Source organism: Lissotriton helveticus, chromosome 5_1 (assembly GCF_964261635.1).
Source record: "Lissotriton helveticus chromosome 5_1, aLisHel1.1, whole genome shotgun sequence".
In the NCBI taxonomy this organism is placed as follows: domain Eukaryota; kingdom Metazoa; phylum Chordata; class Amphibia; order Caudata; family Salamandridae; genus Lissotriton; species Lissotriton helveticus.
The window spans coordinates 866,598,052-866,619,258 of NC_136065.1; the positions used below are offsets into that span (position 1 = coordinate 866,598,052).

At 43.5% G+C, this 21,207-nt stretch overlaps 1 protein-coding gene across 1 annotated transcript in view; it reads right to left on the reverse strand.

The window, feature by feature from the left end:
* RGR (retinal G protein coupled receptor) overlaps positions 1-21,207 on the reverse strand; it is a 173,206-nt gene that overhangs the window by 87,069 nt on the left and 64,930 nt on the right. The window contains exon 3 of the mRNA XM_078641122.1: positions 3,301-3,422. Coding sequence (XP_078497248.1) covers positions 3,301-3,422 — 122 coding nt within the window. The remainder of the gene's footprint in view (positions 1-3,300; positions 3,423-21,207) is intronic.

Sequence of the window (21,207 nt, forward strand, 5' to 3'; positions counted from 1 at the left end):
CACCCCTCAACCAATATATGGACCCAACCAATGTCAGATATGATTGCCATATTTTTGGCCATATTTTTCAGTTTTTTGTTTGTTGTACTCTCGCTCCTAATACCGCCTCTCTTCCACTTTTATAAGATCCTGCAATAGTGTGTCTGCTGTCATAGGGGAGGTTTTTGATCAGAAGGGTCAAGTTGTGTTGGTGTGAATTCGTATATACAACTTTTTAATTACCATTTTGTGAGGCGAGAGATGCAATAATCCTTGTTCAGTCACGGATGATAAAATTTCAGGTACCTAGACACACCCCTGATGGCTCTGCTGCGCTATGTAAAGGATACTCCAGCTGGGATGCACAAGCTTAGTACCCTCCAGCTGACTAAGCAAGAGTGGCAATGCCATGGGGCTGTGGTCGGGTACCCACCGCTAAAGACTAGCAGCAGAACAACACCTACTGCCAGCAGCAACTAGACGCTTTCTAGATGCTGACTACACCTCAGCCGCGACCCAAGGATATCTGGGGACCTTTAAAGACTTCATTGGTCCTCCTTGGAAGGAATGAGCGCTTGGAACTGGAGACCCGGTCACCTGATGAAGCTGCTCCACAGATGTTAGACTAAAGTGGCTCTTCCTGGTAGTGACTCTGGCGACCAACGTGTTGAACTGAATACTGCCAATGCACTGACATGCCATGCCTTGTAATAATGCGCTTGCATGTAATGCCGAATTGCGAGTTGGGTGAATTCGGTGTTGGGGGGGGGCACATGGTTAAGTTTCCGCATATCTTAGGACATGACATGAGCTTGTATTCAGCAGTGAGAATTTTCACTTTTTCACCATATGGCATTTACATGTTGATTTATTGACTTAGGTGATATATGTTGGTTCCACATTAACAAAGAATAAATTAAAAAAATCTTTGCTCCGTGATCTAATTAATGTTTTGCATATTTTCCTGTTTCTAGACCTCTATAGAACATGATATTTCAAGGGCAGCATTGCCCCAAATAAACATAATCTGAATGCAGAACTTGGGTAACCTCACACTACCTTTATTATTTGGCTGGTGGAGGTTTCGGGATGCAGAGTCTAGATAACAGTGACCCCATTCCCAAGGAGTGTTTGGGGCTAGCTGCGAAGCACTGCAGCTATCTCTGGAGACAATGTGGTACAATTGTCACCGGCTGGTAGGTGATATGGGTGCATAAAGCAGCTTTATAAGGAGAGCAGGTACTTAAATGAATGCACAATATTCTACAGTGCTCTACTTACAGTTTGAAATTTGGGGCGAGGAGATCAGTTGCCATTCTTGCACAGAATATGCATGCGAAAATGCCTCCAGCAGGAGAGATAAAGTAACTGTTGTTCTGGGAACTCAGATGTTCACTGACATACATTTACCTCGGGCTTTCACAATACAAAGAAATAAAAACTCAACGCAGCAAGAGGCCCTAACTTTCCATATCAAGAGCATTTGAATCATTCTTCTAAACCTGTTGTAACCGTTTTTAAGTATTTGCACATTTTCTGCGGTGCCCTGAAAAGTGCAGTCACACCTTGTCGACAACAAATCAGCATTTATTTTCGCAACCCTTCTGAGCAATGCATTTCTCGATGAAGAGAGTGAGGTGACGCTACAAGACACATGAATAATGTGAAGGGGTCTGTGTGTGTGTGTAGGTGTGGGTGCGTGCGTGTGTGTTTGTGTAGAAGACTTCACCAACCAGAAACGTTTTGACTATACAAAAGACTTCTTGAGCTATTGATTTTCCAAATGCACATGGGCAACAGATCAGTAGTGTAATGTGAAATTAATTTGATATGATACGTGGGGGCATATTATCAAGGGATTTATCTCCGCTTTTTTGGCTTTAAAAGCCAAGAAAGCGGAGATAAAATGATCTCCCTATCAGCAACAGGGTGCTAACACGCAAATTCGCATGTTAGCACCCTTTTTCTCTACGCTTCCCCTTGCATCTCTAATGAGATGCAAAGGGGGCGTTCCAGAGAAAAATAATAGGAGAAATGTTGTTAAGCGACATTTCTCCTATTATCAAGGATTTCGCTAATCCTGTTAGTGAGAAAAAAAGCAGCGCTAATCGCGGTTAGCACTGCTTTTTTTACACCTGGTATTTTCCTGACTTAGCCATGATATCCTATGGAAGGTGGATATCATGGCTAAGTATGTGAGCCCCTATTATCAAGCTAACGCCAAACTTCGAGAGATTATCGTTGGTTTTCCAGCGATAATCTCTAACTTGGCAGTTAGCATGAGGATTTTTATCACTTCTGAGATAAACCTTGCTAATAGCAAGTTATCTCTGCGATAATTTCTGGCGATGCTTAGCGTTAAAAAATTCGTTGCTAAGCATCGTTAGCGATAAATATCGCTAATCGTTGGTAATATGCCCCAAAATGCCTTGGGATCTTGGAAAATCTGCCGCCTAAGCATTACTGTCCAACCATGAATATACAGTCCAAGAATTACTAAGAACTTGCAGTGTCCTTGCATGAAGCAAGCAGTCGCAAGGCTATGCAGATGCTTAGCTGGGATTTACTAGGCCATGCAAAGCCACTTGGCGTGGCTTTCTGTGGTTAGTTAAAACAAATTAAGGCAAGGCAGCACACTGCCAGGTGTTACTTTGCGTCAGTGAGGCAGTCCATGGGTGGAGCATGTACGTTCCTATGCATCCGCCCATGGATTTTGACGCAATCCCTGATCGATTAAGGTCAGTAAACCTGGTAGTCTTAAAAATGGTGCTCCTCGCAGACCCAGGCATAACAAGGTCAAATATCTTCATTTATCTGTGTCATTTTCTCTTCTTCTAAGTGTTATGCATTCTGCAACACATACAGAAAAAGAAAAATGCCTTTAAAGACTGTTTTGCGTTGAAAGGTACCCCTACTTGCACATCAAGGCACTAGGTTTCCCTTCCTGCACAAAAACAATCCTTAGAGGCATATTCCTTTTTCTATGTGTGATGCAGAATGCAGCACAGCTAAAAAGAGGAAGTAACACAGAGAAATAAATATATTCCTCCTTGTACGCCTTACTGGGGAAGACGTAACATTGTGACACAATCCCTGGTTTACTAGTGTTAGTAAATCTGGGAATGTACCTAACTCCATGGTCCCAGATTCAATGCAGACACCATTAACCATGAATTCCACCTATGATTGTCTATGTAAAGGTTTTTGTCCAAATGTAGAACCAAAAGCCCTGGGCAGCTCTATGGCTATGATGTTCGCCCTGTAGAAAACTCATGAATTAATAAATAAATAATAAATAAATAAGTAGCCATGGAAACTTACTGGTACAGTACTGGTTGTATCTGTCCCAGGCGATTGCACCACAGGAGCTGATGCTGGATAAAGCTGTTACGAATCCCTGGAATCCATGAATTTGGCAACCTTCAGAGCCATATGGCCAGTACCTGCAAGGCAAAGCGACAGTTTCAATGCGTATCTTGGGCATTCAGAGATATAACATCAGGAAATCTGAAAGAAAAACAGTGAGACTATTTGACTCTAGAACATCCATAGCAATAATAGCAGTATCAGCAAAGCAGAGGAAACAGAACAATCCAAACAGAGCATGAAGCAATACCTCAAAGACCCTGGCAATAGCAATAAAGCAAATCTAGCAGGTCTAGGCCATTGGGACAACACATAGATCCAAAAAGCATTGACACAATGAGATTCTGGCAAGTTTAGAGACAGAATGGAAATACCGCCAAGTTACACACTACTATAGAAGTCTAACAAAGAGGTGATCATGTTCTGTATGGACATATTTCACAATGTTTTCCAACATTTTGGTATTCATTGACTGCCCTGTGTGAATAATCGTTTAGCTATTGTAGCGTACTGCACCATAAGAAAGAGAGATTACCTTAGAAGACAAGGCAACCATTTACAGATTACCAGCGTTAAGAAGGAACACGAGGAAAGAAATCTGTTTACCTAATCAAAAAGCGAGAGATCCTCATCCATAAAGAATCCGAGATTACGAACCGAAGATGAGGTTGATGGAAGAGGAATGCCTGGTAATGGCTAGAAGTCTAAGGGGGACAAGCAAGTTTGACGGAAGACCAACACAAGATTTAAGTCTGGTCTCTGTTATATTTTAATGGAGTTTAGACCCAGTCATGCCAAAATCTAATGCAAGCAGCTATGAAAGTCTTCCAATGCAGATGGAATAAAGTGGTTGAGTGATATGATTCACTGAGTGTCATCAGCATAACTCATGAGCTTTACTCCATGTGCTCTGATCAGTTGACCCAGAGACCTTAAGTAAATATTGAACAAGGTCAGACTTAAAGAACATTTCTGAGGTACCTTTGTCCAGCAGCTTTGAACTTGGAATGAAAAGAGGGTTGGCTGAAACGCTATCTTCCAGGTAGGATTTACACCAGTTCAAAGCTGTGTCTTTGAGCCTGACCTCAGTCAGCCTGGAAATCAAGGTGTTGGGTCTGACTGTATCCAAAGCAGCAGGCAGATCAAGTAAGACAAGGGTCGCAAATTAACCATTGTCTGCTGACATTCTGAGGTTGTCCGGAATGGAAGCAAGAGCTGATTCAGTGCCATGTGCAGGGCAGATCCCCAACTGAGCGTGATCCAGCGGAGAGTGATGTTCCAGGAAGTCTGGTGTAAGTTTAATAATATATTTCTCCATAATTTTCACAGGGAAAGGGATATTTTTTACTGGGAAAAGCAGGCGAGGTTTAGGCTACAAATTACTGAAGACTGATGGATCAGATGCTGCTTTTTTCAGTAGCTGAACCACCGTGGTCTTTTTCTACTCTGTAGGTACAGATCCCATGGAGAGAGAATGATTACAAATAGACAGTAGTGGTGTAGCCAGGCAGGCTGAAATTTCTTTCCAGCTCCTGAGGGGATAGGAGAGAGCCAGAGGAAATGAAGTTGTCAATTTTCCAATAGATCTAGGTGTAAGATCACCCATAGTTGGTGTAATGCTAGTAACTTTCGGGGTAATGCTCTCTTGTCAACTAAATTGGTTTCTTGATGAGATACAATTGCAGGTTTTCCCAGGCTGGCAACAACAATAAGATAACTCCGTGTATATCTGAGAAAATTCACTTCAGTTAGGTGTAAGGATCACCAAGCGTTGATCAATAATTTGCTTACAATGCATAGCTCTGTAAGTTGCCAGTCATTACTAAAATATTCTAAAGCACATTACAATATTTCCATACTGAATGCTGTGTCTTCTTTGATAAGCAAACCCAGGTTTTGTATGGACTACACGGTAACCCTGTCTTTCTATAACTACACGTATTTGGCATATTTAGTACCATATTGGCAGAACTTGAAAGTAAAAATCACAGCCACTAAAAATATAATAGCCATAGATCTAGTGCCTGTAAATTAAATTCATACCATCTACATTGTCCTGCATACAATGTTAATCTGGCATTATCAGAATTTTAGGGGCACAACCTGGTAGACTAAGGTTTATTGATGCTGTGAATATGGTCCTTTCAGAGCCATCGGCCAATATCTCCAATGGAAAGCTCAGTGAAAATATAAATCAGGTGATGTCGTGAAGCTTGACTCTGCAGCCACGTGAACCAGGAGGTGTGGACGACAACCAGGAGCTGGATACGGACTGTCCCACAAAGGATGTCACTATTGGTGGCGTCGGCTTCCGGATTGGAGTCAACAGGCCTTGGCAAATGCAACCCACGCAGGAATCGAATATTCGTTTTGAGTTAGACCAGCAAGGTTTATAGGGCTGCTCCTTTGCAGGGAAGCAGGGGCCCACCTGGAGCACCCAGGCAGGTGGTGTAGATTCAAAGGTTCATCGTCACAGAGGCCACTAGTCAACGGGCAATTAACCGGACAGACGCATCGAGCAGGAAAATGCAGAAGGGCCCCACAAAGGACTCTTGGAGTGTGGAGGGCTGATCTTAGGTGCAGATGATGCTCGGGGTTGGGGCTTCTCAATCCCCAATGCACAACTTCGAGGGTACCTCAGAAGCTGCACAAGAAGCAAAGAGCAGGCTTTTCAAGATGGCCGGTTCCACGTCTCTCGTCGCCTCCACGGGTCTCAGCTTTGCAGGACTGTGGATCGGGGTCACAGAAGTCTGAAAGTCTGTCTCTCGTTGGACTCTGTGCTCGGGCTCCTGCAGGACCGTCAACAAAGTAAACTGCAGATCGCTGGATGGTGCCTGTTTGCACAGGGTGGTCACTCCTTGAAGTAGATCGTCAAAGGTCCAGAGTTTTGTTTTTAAGTTTCAGTCCAGAATAAATCTAAAGTCTCTTGACTCCTACCTATATACTAATCTGAGGGGCTGGATTACCTACTAGGTCCCTCCTATGGGTGGGACCAGGGAAGGGGGTGGTTACACCCCTTTCCCTTTGTCCAGTTTCGCGCCAGAGCTGGGGCTGGAGTGCCCCAGCAACTAATTTGAACCGGGCTATGCATGGGACACCTTGTGTGCCACAGGCAGTGTCTCATTTCATTCTGCCCTCCCTGCCCCAATACACTATGGCCTGTCTGGGGTAGTGCTAGCACCTCCCAAGACAGGAAACCTATTGTCCAGGCCTCCCTCACTGGAAGGACTCCCAGCAGCAGGAGGTCATACTTGTGTCTGTGGCAGCAGCATTCATTTTGTGATGCTGAGGCTCTGGTTAACTTTAACTGGGATTAACAGGAACAACATGTCTTCTCCCTCTAGAAGGGTGGAATGCTACCCCCGTCACCAGAACTGGCGAGGGGGTAGTATTCCAAAGCGTATGACACCTTACACTACATGTTTTGATAAAGCCAAACCAGAGTTAGCATTTAACCGCGAGGATTATAATGCACTTAAGAGTATATGGTATGGCTATATCATAGAACAGCTATAAGGACATGGTTCCGAAAGCTGAAGACAGGCTCAGCTCATGCTAGAGCCTCATCTCACATAAAACCAAGCACTCTGCCTTCAGGATTGTTAAGGCCTGCCATAGGAGTGACTTATAGGTATACATGTGTCTATATATAATGGCAGGTATAGGAATACTATACCTCAGCAAGGGGTGATTACACGACCTTGCCCCAGCTGAGTGATCAGCCAGTTGTGTCAGTTTGGATGGCCAGCCAGGGGTGGCAAAAGATATGCTGCAGCCCCTGGTAGGCCTTGGATGCACCTATGCCCTGGGTACCTAAGGTACACTATACAGGGGCTCGTAAGGTGACCCAATTTCCAATTGGAGATGTATCTAAAGTACATGGAGTTCATTTTACAGTGAGTGCAGATAGCCTGGGACCCTGATTAGCAGGATCCCAGGCCAACAAAGTCGAAAACCAGCTAAACACTAGGCAAAAAATCTGGGGTAACCATAGTCAGGTATCCACCTTCCTACACCATTATTCCCACATGAGATGGGAAACTGCCAATACAAAGCAGCCGTTTCCACAAAAGGCTTTACCATGCATGCATTAGAACACATGCGTGGTTACCACGAAAGCCTTTACCATGCATACCTTTACTACGAGATGCATAATAAAGGCATGTGTGGTAAAGGGAAAAAAAGGGGGGCATCGTGGGCCTCCTCCATAAAAAAAAAGTGAGAATAAAAAGGGGAGTTGGGGGGGTCTCCCCCCCATAAAAAAGAAAATGAAATAACGAGGCAAAGTGGAGACAATCGGCTTCGTTAGAGAGGAAACAGAAAGAAACTTCCGCCTTCTCTTTACGATGAAGGACGTCATCAATGAAGATGAAGGAGACGAGACGACAACGTGAAGAGGTAGGGGGAATTAAAAAATTTTAAAAAAAGATTGAGGGTTAAGGGCAGGGGTAAATAGACGAATGTTTGCGGGCGGGGGACACGTAAGGCTACAGGGGAGGGGTATAACCTTTCCCAAGAGTATGCCCTTATCATGCATAAATTAACAACGAAAATCGTTAATCTATGTGTGGTAAAGGAATATTCGTGGGAAAGGTTATGTGTAAAAAAAGCATTCAGTTGTAACGCATGCCTGGTAAAGGCATGCGTTGCAACGGAATGCGTTGAAACGACATACAACCCATGAGATTAGGTATGAACATTAACAACACAAGGTGTATCCTGAAGGAGATATTTACAACTCGGTTGACTTATTTTAGGGATATGGCAACCATGTATCCGTTCCCTTACACATAATGCTAATAACGTAGCAAAAAAAAGATTTATATAGTAAAGATTGTGGCGAGTCCTACTTCTTTATACAATAGCCTGAATTGTATTAATAATTATTATCTTGTCTGGCCAGATAACGATATTATGAGGTTTTCACCCATATTCATTGCATCTATATTAGACTACATTTGTGAATTTGAGATCTTGTGACTCGGAGGAGTGATTCTGAGATTCTGCTTAATTGTTGGATTTGGTTTATCTCTATATTGAATGCCAGATAGGGTCAACAGTATTGCACAACTTAACACTTGGTCCTGAGGATGGTCTTGTGTACTTGTCGGATGTACAGAGACCGAAACATTGATGAAGTAGCCCTGACAAAGTGGTTTGGGGTCTAATATTATAATGATGAAATCTGTATTTCACAGGCAACCATGAGATATTTGTTTTTTAATTTCATTGTGCCTTGTGATACATGTTTTTGACACCACTCTATCTATCTACCTGTCTGTCTATCTATCTATATGTACCTTTTTGGCCTATATTCCAATATCCACTTCTGACACGGAGTGACATTCAACAGCTGTGGTGGTGGGGCCCAAGTGGGATAACTGGACAAATGTAGCTTGGTTAGGGGCAGTAAAAAAACTGTGATGAGGCAAAAGACAGCCAGCTGCCTGACGTGCATGCTTTGTTTGAATGCTTAAAGATCATATGTCCAATAATTAAATTTGTATTTTATTTACACAGGGCATGTGGTGAACTACATCAACTCTAGCTGACCGCAGCCGAACACTGAACTCACAGAGCTTCATTCAAAGGCGGTCCAGTGCGACAGAACAAGGAAACAGATAGGAACAAATTACTGCGTAGGCTAAAGGCACTTTGGGGAAAAGGAGTTATATTTTCTCTCCAAATTTGAGTCCGAATAGACCTATCACAAAATGTAAATCGGGAGGCCGTGATTAATTTGGAAAAAAGGATAAGTACATGGGCACAAAGTCTTTCTTTGAGATTCTGCACCTGACAGAGTTGAGGAATACCAAGGATGGCTAGTCTTGATTCCATCTCATGCTGCTTTCTTCTATCACGCTAACTTCCTCTCTTATCTAAGAATATATGACGTTACAACGCAAACAATTACAATGCATTCTTTTAGATCGCAGTTTTACAGTCCCCGGTGTCCAACACCTCCAACCACACGCCTAAATCAAGCACTGCTGGGAGGTAGTTTAATTTCCAAAGCCTGAGGGTTTACGCAAAACATGCATGTGTCATGCGCCCTTCAAATGGATTTGGGATTATGGAGGAGATTCAGAACATTGGCATCTAGAAACATGTACAGGGTCTTCTACTGTAGAGATGCTGGGGCTTTGCATGAACACGATTAAATGTAGGCCTGGGCGGTGTACTCCGCTCCATTTGTGGAGCTTGCAGAGTTTTCTGCACTCCGTGCGCCACGGAGTTTTGAAAAACTCATGGAACAGTATTTTCCTCGCTCGCCAGCGTTAAGTTTCTTAGCACAAGGGAGGAAAACTAAATCCTAGACCACTTCCCAGTGAGATTTTTCAATATAGGCGGTCGCGGATGGTCAAAACTGCTTACATTGAGAAACCATCCGTTAGCGTTGAGGAAGCGGCTGCTCGAATAGAAAATCTATTTGAGCGGTAGAAAGAAGCAGGGCCCTCTTGCGCTGTGCATGGTGCCATTCACGCTCATTTTCCAGCGCAGAACACACACCCAGTGCTAAAAATCAGAGTGAATGGCATGACCTAACACACTCTGCCGATTGCGGAACTCTATGTAGCATGGCAGAGTTTTTTGGTAACTTCGCAGATTTCCGCATAGCGGAACCCACCCAGGGCTACTAAAATGCACAGCATCTTGAATACCACCGTTTTTTATCCACAGGCAGTCAGTGCAGCTTCTCTTCAAAGCAGACGATGGAGAGTTTAATGTTTGGAGCCTGAGTACCAGAAATGCTGCAGCATTTTGCAATGCAGGGTAAAGTTTGCTCGTATAGGCCAGTTTTGAGTTAGTCATCCTTGTGGGGTTCACCAGAGATCAACGTTGAAGTGAAATTGAACTGACAATGCTGCTTGCATCAACTATGGTAATTGGTGATTTATATTCAAAATAAAGTCCCATTGGATGGTCATGACATATTTTTTTATTATCAAAGACTAACTCGGGATCAAAAACATGCCTGGGTATAAACATGTTTATTTCAAAAGTCTGTGACCAGGACCTCCATGTCGGCCTCACTTAGTTTGAAACTGCTGGCATTCATATTCCATGGGTTTATTCTCCTGAGGCACTGTGGGAAAACTCTACTGCTACTGCTTACACACAATAGATTTCCATGTCCTCTGCATAACAAAGGAAGTGCAGGTCCCAGGATTTTGAAAGTGGGCTGTAGAGGCAAACGTACCTGGTGATGTGTTCAAGTGACAACCTGCTCTTCAGTGTGTCATTCTGGCAGACCCAAAGAGGGATGATGGTCGGAGTGTTGAACATTGCATGCACTCACCCCCAGTCAACTGATCTGGGTATAATCCATCAACATTCTTTTGCTCACTCCGCCACCCCAGTTTCATCCTGATATGCATATGGCCATGTCTGAACTGGGGTGGCGGAGTGACCTAAAGAATGATGATGGATTAAGCACAGATCAGTTGACTGGAGGTGAGTGCTTGCAATGTTCAACACTCCATCCATCATCCCCTTTGGTTTTGCTTTGTTTACCCTAAGTTGGCAGGGTATGCCCGACGTGGGTCCTTGCTCACTTTGCCACTGGATTGAAGCTAGCCTGGCTATTGATGGCTGATTAGCCAGAAACTGGTCCCAGGATGCTTGTTTCCAGTCCAGGGAAGATATGACTTGGCAGTTCGGGTTGGACTGGTCCCATGAGGCACAGGGTAGACTGATTTGCATATGACCATGTCTGAACTGGGGTGGCGGAGTGAGCCAAAGAATGATGATGGATTAACAAAAAACCCAGGTCAGTTGACTGGAGGCGAGTGCTTGAAATGTTCAACATTCTGCTCATCATTCCCTTTGGTTTTGCTTTGTTTGCCCTAAATTGGCAGGGTATGCCCGGACGTGGGTCCCTTGGTTACTTTGCCACTGAATTCAAGCTAGCCTGGCTGATGACGGCTGATTAGCCAGAAACCGGTCCCAGGATGCTTGTTTCTGGTCCAGGGAATACATGGCTTGGCAGTTCAGGCTGGACTGTTCCCATGAGGCACAGGGTCAGACTGATTTGCATATGGCCGTATCTGAACTGGGGTGGTGGAGTGAGCTAAAGAATGATGATGGATTAAACCCAGATCAGTTTACTGGGGGTGAGTGCTTGCAATGTTCAACACTCCGTCCATCATCATCATCAAATTCTGTAGCCCGTTTGCTCTGTGGACTTCCCAGAATGTCCAACACGGGTAACGCTATGAGAGAACTACATTGGCTGAAAGTAGAACATCATATAAAATTAAGGCCCTGTGTTACATGTTCAGAATTAAGATTGGTTCTACGCCTAAATACTTACAAGATCTGGTGCGCCCTTACCATCCCTCTCGACTTCTTCGCTCTTCTGCGGATGAGCTTTTTGTGATTCCTAGGATTAAGCTGTCGAGAATGGGTGGTCGTTCCTTCTCCCCACTGGGACCCACCATGTGGTATTCCTTGCCTGCTGTAATGAGGAGGGCGAAGCTGCTTCCCAACGTTCATAACCAATTAAAAACTTGGCTTTTTAATCAATATTGCTAATGCTAGCTCACTGTTATGCTTCTGTTGGCTTGCACTGGGAAACCCTTGTTGGGTAGCTGTGCGCATTATAAAAATAAATTCACATAACATAACATAACATCCCCTTTGGTTTTGCTTTGTCCGCCCTAACTTGGCAGGGTATGCCCAGACGTGGGTCCCTTGCTCATTTTGCTACTGGATTAAAGCTAGCCTGGCTGATGACGGCTGATTAGCCAGAAACCGGTCCCAGATGCTTGTTTCCGGTCCAGGGAAGACATGGCTTGGCAGTTCGGGCTGGACTGTTACCATGAGGCACAGGGTCAGACCGATTTGCATATGGCCATGTCTGAACTCGGGTGTTGGAGTGAGCTAAAGAATGATGATGGATTAAACCCAGATCAGTTGACTGGGTGAGTGCTTGCAATGTTCAATACTCCGTCCATCATCCCCTTTGGTTTTTATTCTGGCAGACCCAGCATGCTTTCTAGTGCAGTAGAACTGACTGGAGCTCTACCTTATGTTGATATGTTGCTGTTACCAACAGAGTGCTTAGCTGTGCTGGGTGAGGGAACTCCATTTAACCCCTTGAACGCTCATGACGAGCTCAGCTCGTCCTGAGCCACGGTGCTCGTGTGACTAGGCCAGTCCAACCCTGCTGGGCAAGGGTACGTAAAATGTCTAACTGGATTATGATTATAACATCAGTACAAGTTAAGCTTAACTCAATAATAAACTCATGGGTGAAAATAATTGGCACTCCCCTTAGAGGAGAAAGGATCTGATAAATGTTCTTCTATTACCCAGGCAAGCATGTGAACTGATCCACATCTTGTGGCCAATACCTTTGGTCTTCAACTAGCTATTGAGTTCCCCTACATCATTTTAAAATTTTAGTGGAGCATGGTAAAATTCATACCCTACGAGGGATGTAGGTGTGAGTCAGCAAATATTAATAAAAACTTATCAGGAACTTAAAGATCACCCTTAATTCTACCTAATAAAAACCGAATGTGGCCCTTTCAAACTAGAGGGACCATCCTGGTCTCTTCTAACACCATTTAAATATAGATATATGAATTTAATATAAAAAAATGATGGAGGGAAAAACGGAAAGACTTGGACTAAATGAAGAAAAATAGGAAACGTTACCATTTCCTTTAAATTTAAATAGCTCAGCAGGCAGCATTAAAAAGTGATGTCAATGTGTTATAATCCTAAGACCTTCTGCAGAGGATCATAATTAACTACACAAATCTTTACATTCTTGGTGGGATAATTAGTGAATCTTGGTCATCCTTGGCAAATTTCATGAGAAACGGCAGTGATGTTAGAAAGTTGTTCATTGACAGCAGACATGCAAGGGGGAACAATAAAGTTGCTTGGCTCAATCAATACATTGGATGAATGTACTGGATCTGACCAGAGTTTCCCAGAGGAATGCCCACTGAAACCTGAGACGGTTGAAGGCATGTGCAAAGTGAGCTCTGGCCCAGGGGTCCTGATACAGCCAGATGTGTTCTGTGGCCAGTATTGCACTGATTACCTTGAATGATTCTTAAACAGATTGTTTTAAATACCATTTGCATTTACTTAATTTTCAATGTGTGTAATAAGTAAGAGTCAATTACAGACATTTTGCAGTGAAATGTTATGTTTATGTTTCATGCAACATCCATAAATAGTCTTTTTAGATCAAAACAGGACCTCACATACGAGAAATGGAAGGGTGTCCCTGATTATTCGCACTAATATTAGTGAACTGCTGCTGTGTTACAATATTGAAAACACACGTCACTATCCCTGAATGTTAGACGCAAACACATTTTGAATTAGACCAGTATGCCTGTGCTCTGTCAGTGACCTGGCCATAGAGGGCATGAAAGAGCTGAAATTGGCTCATAAATTTGAAGCAATTTCGAACAGGGGCCCACAGAATCCTTAAGATGTCCCTGGCTGAAACACCAACATGTGCGTTCCCATGGGAATTCCCACTGAAAAACCGAAATGTGCGTGGGCAGTCACATCTCTGCCTGGCACAATACTGAACCGATAGGGTGACATCAGAGCTTCTGCCAATGTTAACAGCCGATTGCCATGACAAGAATCCATCAAACACCTGTCCTACTTTCGAGGCAAGATTCTCTTTGTTGCATCTACACAGGAAAGAGACAAGTGCCAACTTTCAAGCACTCACAATGTTTGACACCAGATGAAGATCTAGTTGGCATGAGTGAATTTAATGGAATGTGATCCAGGCTACCGCAGCTATTGGTGAAGTAGGTCTTAAAATGAAAGATTCAGAAGTTCACCGGTTGGGAAGGGATTTGTGCTTATTAGCGGTGAAAGAGAGAGCAGAGGTGATGACATTAGGAAATTTGTTATTTGACATTAATCAGTTGGTAAGACAAACGTCCTAGCAAGATGCTCAGGGGGCTCTCAGAGTCCCATTTAGGCCCGCAGAAGAAGCAAGTTTCACAGTATGTGAATTATAGTTTCTTTTTTTTAGGTCAAACTTTTCCCAAGCCGCTAAACCTACAGCGAAACTGCATTAGTAACTTCACTAGCTCCTAGATCGGGTTGAACAAGCATGTGCACAATAATTACTCGTTGTAGTCATGCATGGTTTTGTCCTATGGAATTGCAGTTCCAGAAAGACTCACTTTACTGCAGCACTCATCTTCTAAAATTACCAGTGCTTCCTCAGATATACAACCAGAGGCTAGTAGAAGGACCATGATAAGGAGTATTTGCATTAATAGTGATCTATGAAATTATCATTTTATTTTCTTCCCTATTTATTACTCTTTTGATTCGTTATGCCAACTTCTTTTGCCTGTTTACTCTTCTTTTTTGGTTCTGAATTGTTTCTTAATTGTTGTTTCTGTTTCTGGCTCCACTGTGTACTAATTAACATAAAGATTTGTGTATAAAATTGTGTCTTGCAGTTAGGTATCTTTCACCACAGTACTGTTACTGTATGATACCACCATGTTGGTGGTCACAGGGAGTCGGTGGTGGTGAGGGTGGGGAATTTGAGTATAAGAGCCTCAGGGGGTATTCACGATACTCAAATGAGGATCCACCAGTGATGTTCCATAAGTTCAATTATAATACTGACTATTACATATTGGTGGCGGAAAGGAACCATTTTCTCCAGCTTTTGGCGGATACAAATAATAGCCAGCATCGATGCAGGATGGTTCAAGTATGAAGACCTTTTAGTGTTCTAGTGGAAGGTCTCCACTTAATTGTTCTTTGGTGAACAAAGCAGCCCATTCCTAACCAAGTGTAGAGCCTGCCTATAAGTTTTTTGTGTGCACAGTTCGATAACTAGTGAATGTTTTGAGATGGTGGTGGAAACCAAGTGGCATATTAGCAACAAATAGCGATAATCATCGCTAAATGTGCTTAGCGCATTTTTTTTATCGACGCCTATCAACGGATATTGTCGCAGAGATAAAGGGCTATTAGCAACGTTTATCTCTAAAGCGATAAAATATCCGGGGATACCGGCTCAATGCGTGAATATCGCTGGAAATCCAGCGATATTCAGGCATTATCGCTAAAGGGGCCTTAACCTGAATATCCACCTCCCATTTGATATACAGATTAAGTCATGGTCTCAGCAGGTGTTAGGTTTTGGCGATATTCGCACTTAGCGTGATTTTTTAAATCGATTTGCCTGCCTTGCTAATAGGCGATAGCTGGGTGAGCAACTGCTTTCAGTCGCTAACAGGTTGGGTACGCCCACTTTGCATGTCATTGCGATAAATATTGCTGACATGCAAAGTGGGCCCCAAACCGGTCGCTATCGCCTATAAGCTGTCGCTAACTGGTGTTAGCGACAGCTTGCTAATGGGGCGATAAAAATATCGCCGCTTTAGCAGGAAAAAGTCCCGCTAAAGCGGCGATATCGCCCTTGCTAATATGCCCCCCAAGTTTGAGAGGTGGCATGGCAGTTACACAATTTCCAAGTCTGGTCTTGGTAGGAGGCTGTATCGCTACTCTGCTCAGTGGAAAGGATGAGAAGAGGCAAAGCGGTCACACGTGTCTGCCTGTCAGATGTGACTGCTTTACTGAACAAGAGAAAAGTTGGGTCTTCAGTGGCAGGCCTGAGGGCTATCATTTCTGCACTTCCAGATCTTCAGTCATGGACTTCTCAGCAACAAATGCAGGGTGCTGCACACAGGTCTACATGATCATCATGCACTTAAAGAATGGCAATAGATTGTGGGTGCAAGCACCAGGGTGTCACGCATTCATTGATAACTTAAAGAACGTCGGAAATTGCTAGGTACAGGCACACTGACCTTTTGCAATGCTGGATCACATGAACAGCACACCAAAGAGTGTATCGCAGAGGCCTCGCAGGCTCATCAGGTGCAGATGGGACAGCAGCAATGCAGTGTGTAGTGCATTGGCTCACACAGACATTGTTTGAAGGGAGGTTCTGCCACTCCGGCAGTAGAATGAAGCACACACGATGTGAGGACTACACGTGTGGAGGAAGACAAGTCAAGCTGGGCAACAGGCTGCAGACTCCTAGTCTTGGCAGGTTCCCTATCTTTGATCTGGTCAGGGCAAAGTGCTACATGCTAAACTTTGCCAAAAAAGGATATGTTCTCTCCTCTCATAGCAATTTACCACCTGGTTCCTTCAGCAGCTTTAGCACAGTTTCTTCCTTAGGCCACTTCATAAGTCCCTGTGTCCCTTAGGAGGGAGACGGGCAAGATGTCTGGCTCTGGCCAACCGTTCTTTCTAAAAGAGAGTGACAAGTTCCTAGAAGTAAGTCATCAATGGATATGACAGATGTGCTAGTGTATATACAGCCTTTGGAGCAGATTGCCCAAACCTTCTGTCTAATCAAAGTAAAATATAGATACACATACGTGTTGAGGAACACATCCTAACAGAGTCCATTTTCTTTTCAATGGGCCTAGGCTCCGTGGCAACCAGCTTCAGGTGAAACTGTCACTCTCGAGTTGTTGACTCCCCTGCAGCAGTTTCTGTTTCTCAGCATAAACTAGAGCCTGAGGATGATGGGCAAAAGCCCACGTTATTCTGTAGGAGGTGTCCACCTTGTCCTTGTTCTAGCCTCAGTCATTGTTTTGTTGCTGCTCTGGCAAGGTCACTCTCTGAACAGCTAGAGCTGTCTTGGTTTCAATCCAGCGCAACAACTTATGGTTCCTTCTTCTTTCTATAATTCATGCCCCAACAGTACAAGTGGTTTTCCATAGGAGGAAAGGAGGAAACGAATACACAGCAAGGGGGAGATACAGAGAGGGAAGACAAGCCAGTCCTTGACTCTCTTTAACCTCAGGGGCTACCTACATATATCGGGAGCCAACATAGGTGCCCAACCTCACGTGCACTTTAGCTCACTTATGTGCACTTCATATACAATCAGGAAGAATGAGAGGGACTATATAACAGATTTTGCAGTGAAGTACATAAGTCAGTCATCAACTTCAAACTGATCAAGCTTGCTGCTGGCAGTGGTCAGGAAGATATACCCTTGAATCCTTGACATTTTCGAGTTCTGCCAAGAAAATCTAGGGTGATTTACAAAAACTATGTGTATGTATTGTATATTGATTGTTCATCAAGCCCTTTGACGGCTTAACACAACATCACAACTTTGTGCACAGGGGTCCGGTTGTGGTGCGTCACAGAGATTTGGCTCCACCAAAAATTCATGTATTGGGGATCAGAACATTTTATAAGACCTACTAAAGGTGAGAGGGATGGCAATGCTGTCACTTTGCTTTAGTGGCTGCAGATGATCAAACTGGGGCGGACAGATCAGGAAACCGAAAGGAAACCCTTTTGCCTACCCGGCTTCACCCACTACTATCAGGCATCTTTCTGCACTGTAAACCAACAAGGGTGAAACTGGCATTAGAGGAGTTCAGGAAGGCGAAGGGACATGTTCTCACCTCTGGGCTCTACTCAGTATTACCAGCTGCTACATGATTCCTTGATTGAATTTGGAAAGGTCTTAGGTAACATTAGCAAGACGTTAAGCTGCAGAGGAGATGCATATCTGACTGTAATTGGATGCAATGCCATGCAGCCGCGGCCTGTGCAGGTAAGAGTGGTGGTGGGGTGGTGGGGGGGGGATTTCAACTGCGGGAAAATGAAATAAATAATTAATTTTCCCTTGTCATGGTCCATCAAAATCCTCTACCCCCCAACCCGGCGCCACCGCCCCACCGATCTTACCAGCACCAGCCGCGACTGATGCCATGTACTTGTCAGACATTACCTATATGGTTAAAGGAAATACCTTCAAAACTTGTTTTGCTCATTGAAAACAGCCCTTTTCGAAAATAAGGACCAAACATATTTCCTCTTTGTTTGAAAATGTCTGTTATGGGCACTTAAATACTGGTGGGTAAGTGGTAAACGTGCAAGGGTTTCCCATTTCATTATTCTAATAATGTAGTTTGTGTTTTTTGTATAGTATTTACACAACCAAACAAAAAGGCCAATTTAGGGCACTAAGAAAACTATCACACATCTCCGAGATCCCTGGATTGAAAGCTGTGTTCATACTCAATGCTTCACACTCAATGTTTCACTGTGTTTGTCATAGCACAGAAATAAACATTTGACACGATAAATCATCAATTGTATTCAGTTGAAGAAATCCATACACAAAAGAATGTGCGAATAAGAGTGTACAGCTTGTTAAAGAAACATTTGTATTCCTTAATGTTTGCTTTTTTGCATGACACTTATGACTGAATATTTATAAATGAATGTCTTATTAGGTCTCGCCTACAGATGATTTTTAGTTGTCTGTTGGCAATAGACCCATTGTATCCAATATAGAATCAGGACGTGATTTAGAGTTTAGGGAGCGGGTACTCCCTCGTAGTGGCGATGGAGTACCATCTCGGCAAAACTGTTGATCCAGCTAACTGATTTAAAGTCACACAGACCATAAGTATGTCCTCGACGGAGACTACTCTGGCTGTGTCGCTGACATACTCCTCCAACAGCTCGATGGATTGTGAACTTGGCAGAGTTTTGGCCATTCGACCGCCCGCCCAATTCAGAGTGGCAGGTCAAATGGGCAGTTTTCACTCTACCATACCATAAGGAAAAACCTGTTGATAAGAAAAAGTAAAAACTTTTACATGATCCCAACTCCATGGTAAACAACTCCTGTAGGGTGAGGGCCATTAATTTTGATTTTTCAAAAAACAAAAACCCGGTTTGGGATTTTTTTGGGGAAAAAACAAAAATAGGCAGACGTCAGTCAGTCAGTCAGTCAAAGTAGGCTTTATTTCGATATGAATATATCTTTAAAAGCATCACAATACAGTTTTAAAATACATAAAAAGCCTATTCAAAATTCATATGAAGCATTATTTCATGAAAGTAACAGTTATACAAAAATCGAAATACAAAATACAAATGGCGGCAATAAATTACATAAAATAGTCATAAAATCTCAATTAAACAATGTAAGAAAGCCTTTTGGACCTGATCAGCCAAGCCCAATTTAAAAACTTCGCCAAGCCACAGACAAGTAGGGGCCGTGTATCCGATTTCAGAATGCGTAGGGCCTCACCACAATGTCTTTTACCTAATTCTTTGCAGAGGGGTTTCAACCACCTAATACGAGGGGCATTATATGCGGGGCATACAAAAAGAAGATGAGGTACTGTCTCGTTCATAGTCTCACAGAATGGGCAGAATGGAATGGTCTGTGCTGGGGGCTTCCATCTGGCAGTTAACTCGTGGACAGGCAGCACTCCGACTCTAAATTTAAAATATAGAGTCCTATCTCTAGGTTTAGTGATGATATCGAGATAGGGCACTCGGAATGCCACCTCCTTATGCAATAGGAATTCGACAGTACAACTACCTACATTAGGATTTAAGTTTCTCGAGTCCCTTACCCATTTCCAATAAGAGTTTTTCAGGACAGACTTGGGGAGTGTGGTCCTAGACTGCCAAATATTTCCAAGACCCACTTCTCCAAGCAACCATTTCACATCCCTTAACCATCTTATTCTGTGCCATCCAGGCAATGATAAAACCTCTTTTAATCCCTCTGCATAACTCGCAAGTTCCGGGACTCTCCATAAGCGCGCCCAGAGGAGAAGAGGGCGTAGCCTTGCCTGATTCTTGATAGAGCGACAGCCCATATCAAGGAGTAGAGGAACAGAGGGGGTACTATAAGGGAGACTGTAGTATTCTGAGTTTAGTGTTTATGTTACTGAACTTCTCTGCATCTAGCTACTCAGCCAGTGTGAGTGTTCCAGGTTAGAATGTGAGTGTGATTGACATGGATGGAATGCTTGTATGACTGGTATGAGGGTTGGCAGTTGGAGTATGGGCTGAGTAGCTAAGAGGCTGCTCCTGGTGGGGCTGCTTGTTCCAGAGTTATACTTCCTAATATCCTGAATATGGCTGAATAAACCTACTTCCCAACTTTACCTCATCTGCCTCGACTACATCAATGTATGTATGTATGGACTCAAATACTACAATATTCTTGGCGACGATCTGGAGACTTTCCTGCGCAAAATATGCCTATTTACAAGAGTTGGGAGTATCCTGCAACTGAAGTGGAACAAGCATCTATCTTCGCAAAGTAACGAACCTCTACAAGCACGTAAAGTAGCCCCACCAGTGCCGAACACACCAGGCAGCCCCAGCAAAAGCATGCTGTTGTGTCATCTCAGTGTCATCAACTTCAAGAAATTCGACATCAAAGCTGTCTACGTTTCTAAGATGAACCAATTCATTCATAAATGATACAAGATGAAAAACCAACATCAAGGCTCCCACTACTAATGGAGAATGTACCTAAGTAATCAAGGTAATTGGTGACTGCCTGTGTTTTTGATCTAGTGCTATGTAATAGACTCAACTCGTCTCTACATAGGATGTTGGATTTATAAATTATTTTGTGTTCTCCTCGTGCTAGCGCTGTACCTGTGTGGGAATCATTGGTGACTTTTTCTGCTAAATTACCCACTCGCACTTTGACATTTTTATGGTTGTTAACAATACTGTTCACTGAGTTTCTGCAACATTAAAAGGAAATCGACAATGTTACTATAATGAGATTTTTAAAAAAAGTTTGATGACTTCGTGGTTGGCAGCAAGTTCTGGTTGCAATGACAGTTGTACTTCGTTTGAAAATTCAAATCTAGCCATGTGAAACTGACCTTGTCTAAAATGCCGCGCGGAGCTCTTCACAAGGCTACCACGACGTCTTGGGTGTTCTGGAGTTTGATGCTGCATGTGTACGTTTTGCAGCAGGTGCGCGCCGTGAGCCACCCGGCTTGCGTCACCTGAGCGTGCCTCCATCTTGGGTTTTCCAATAGC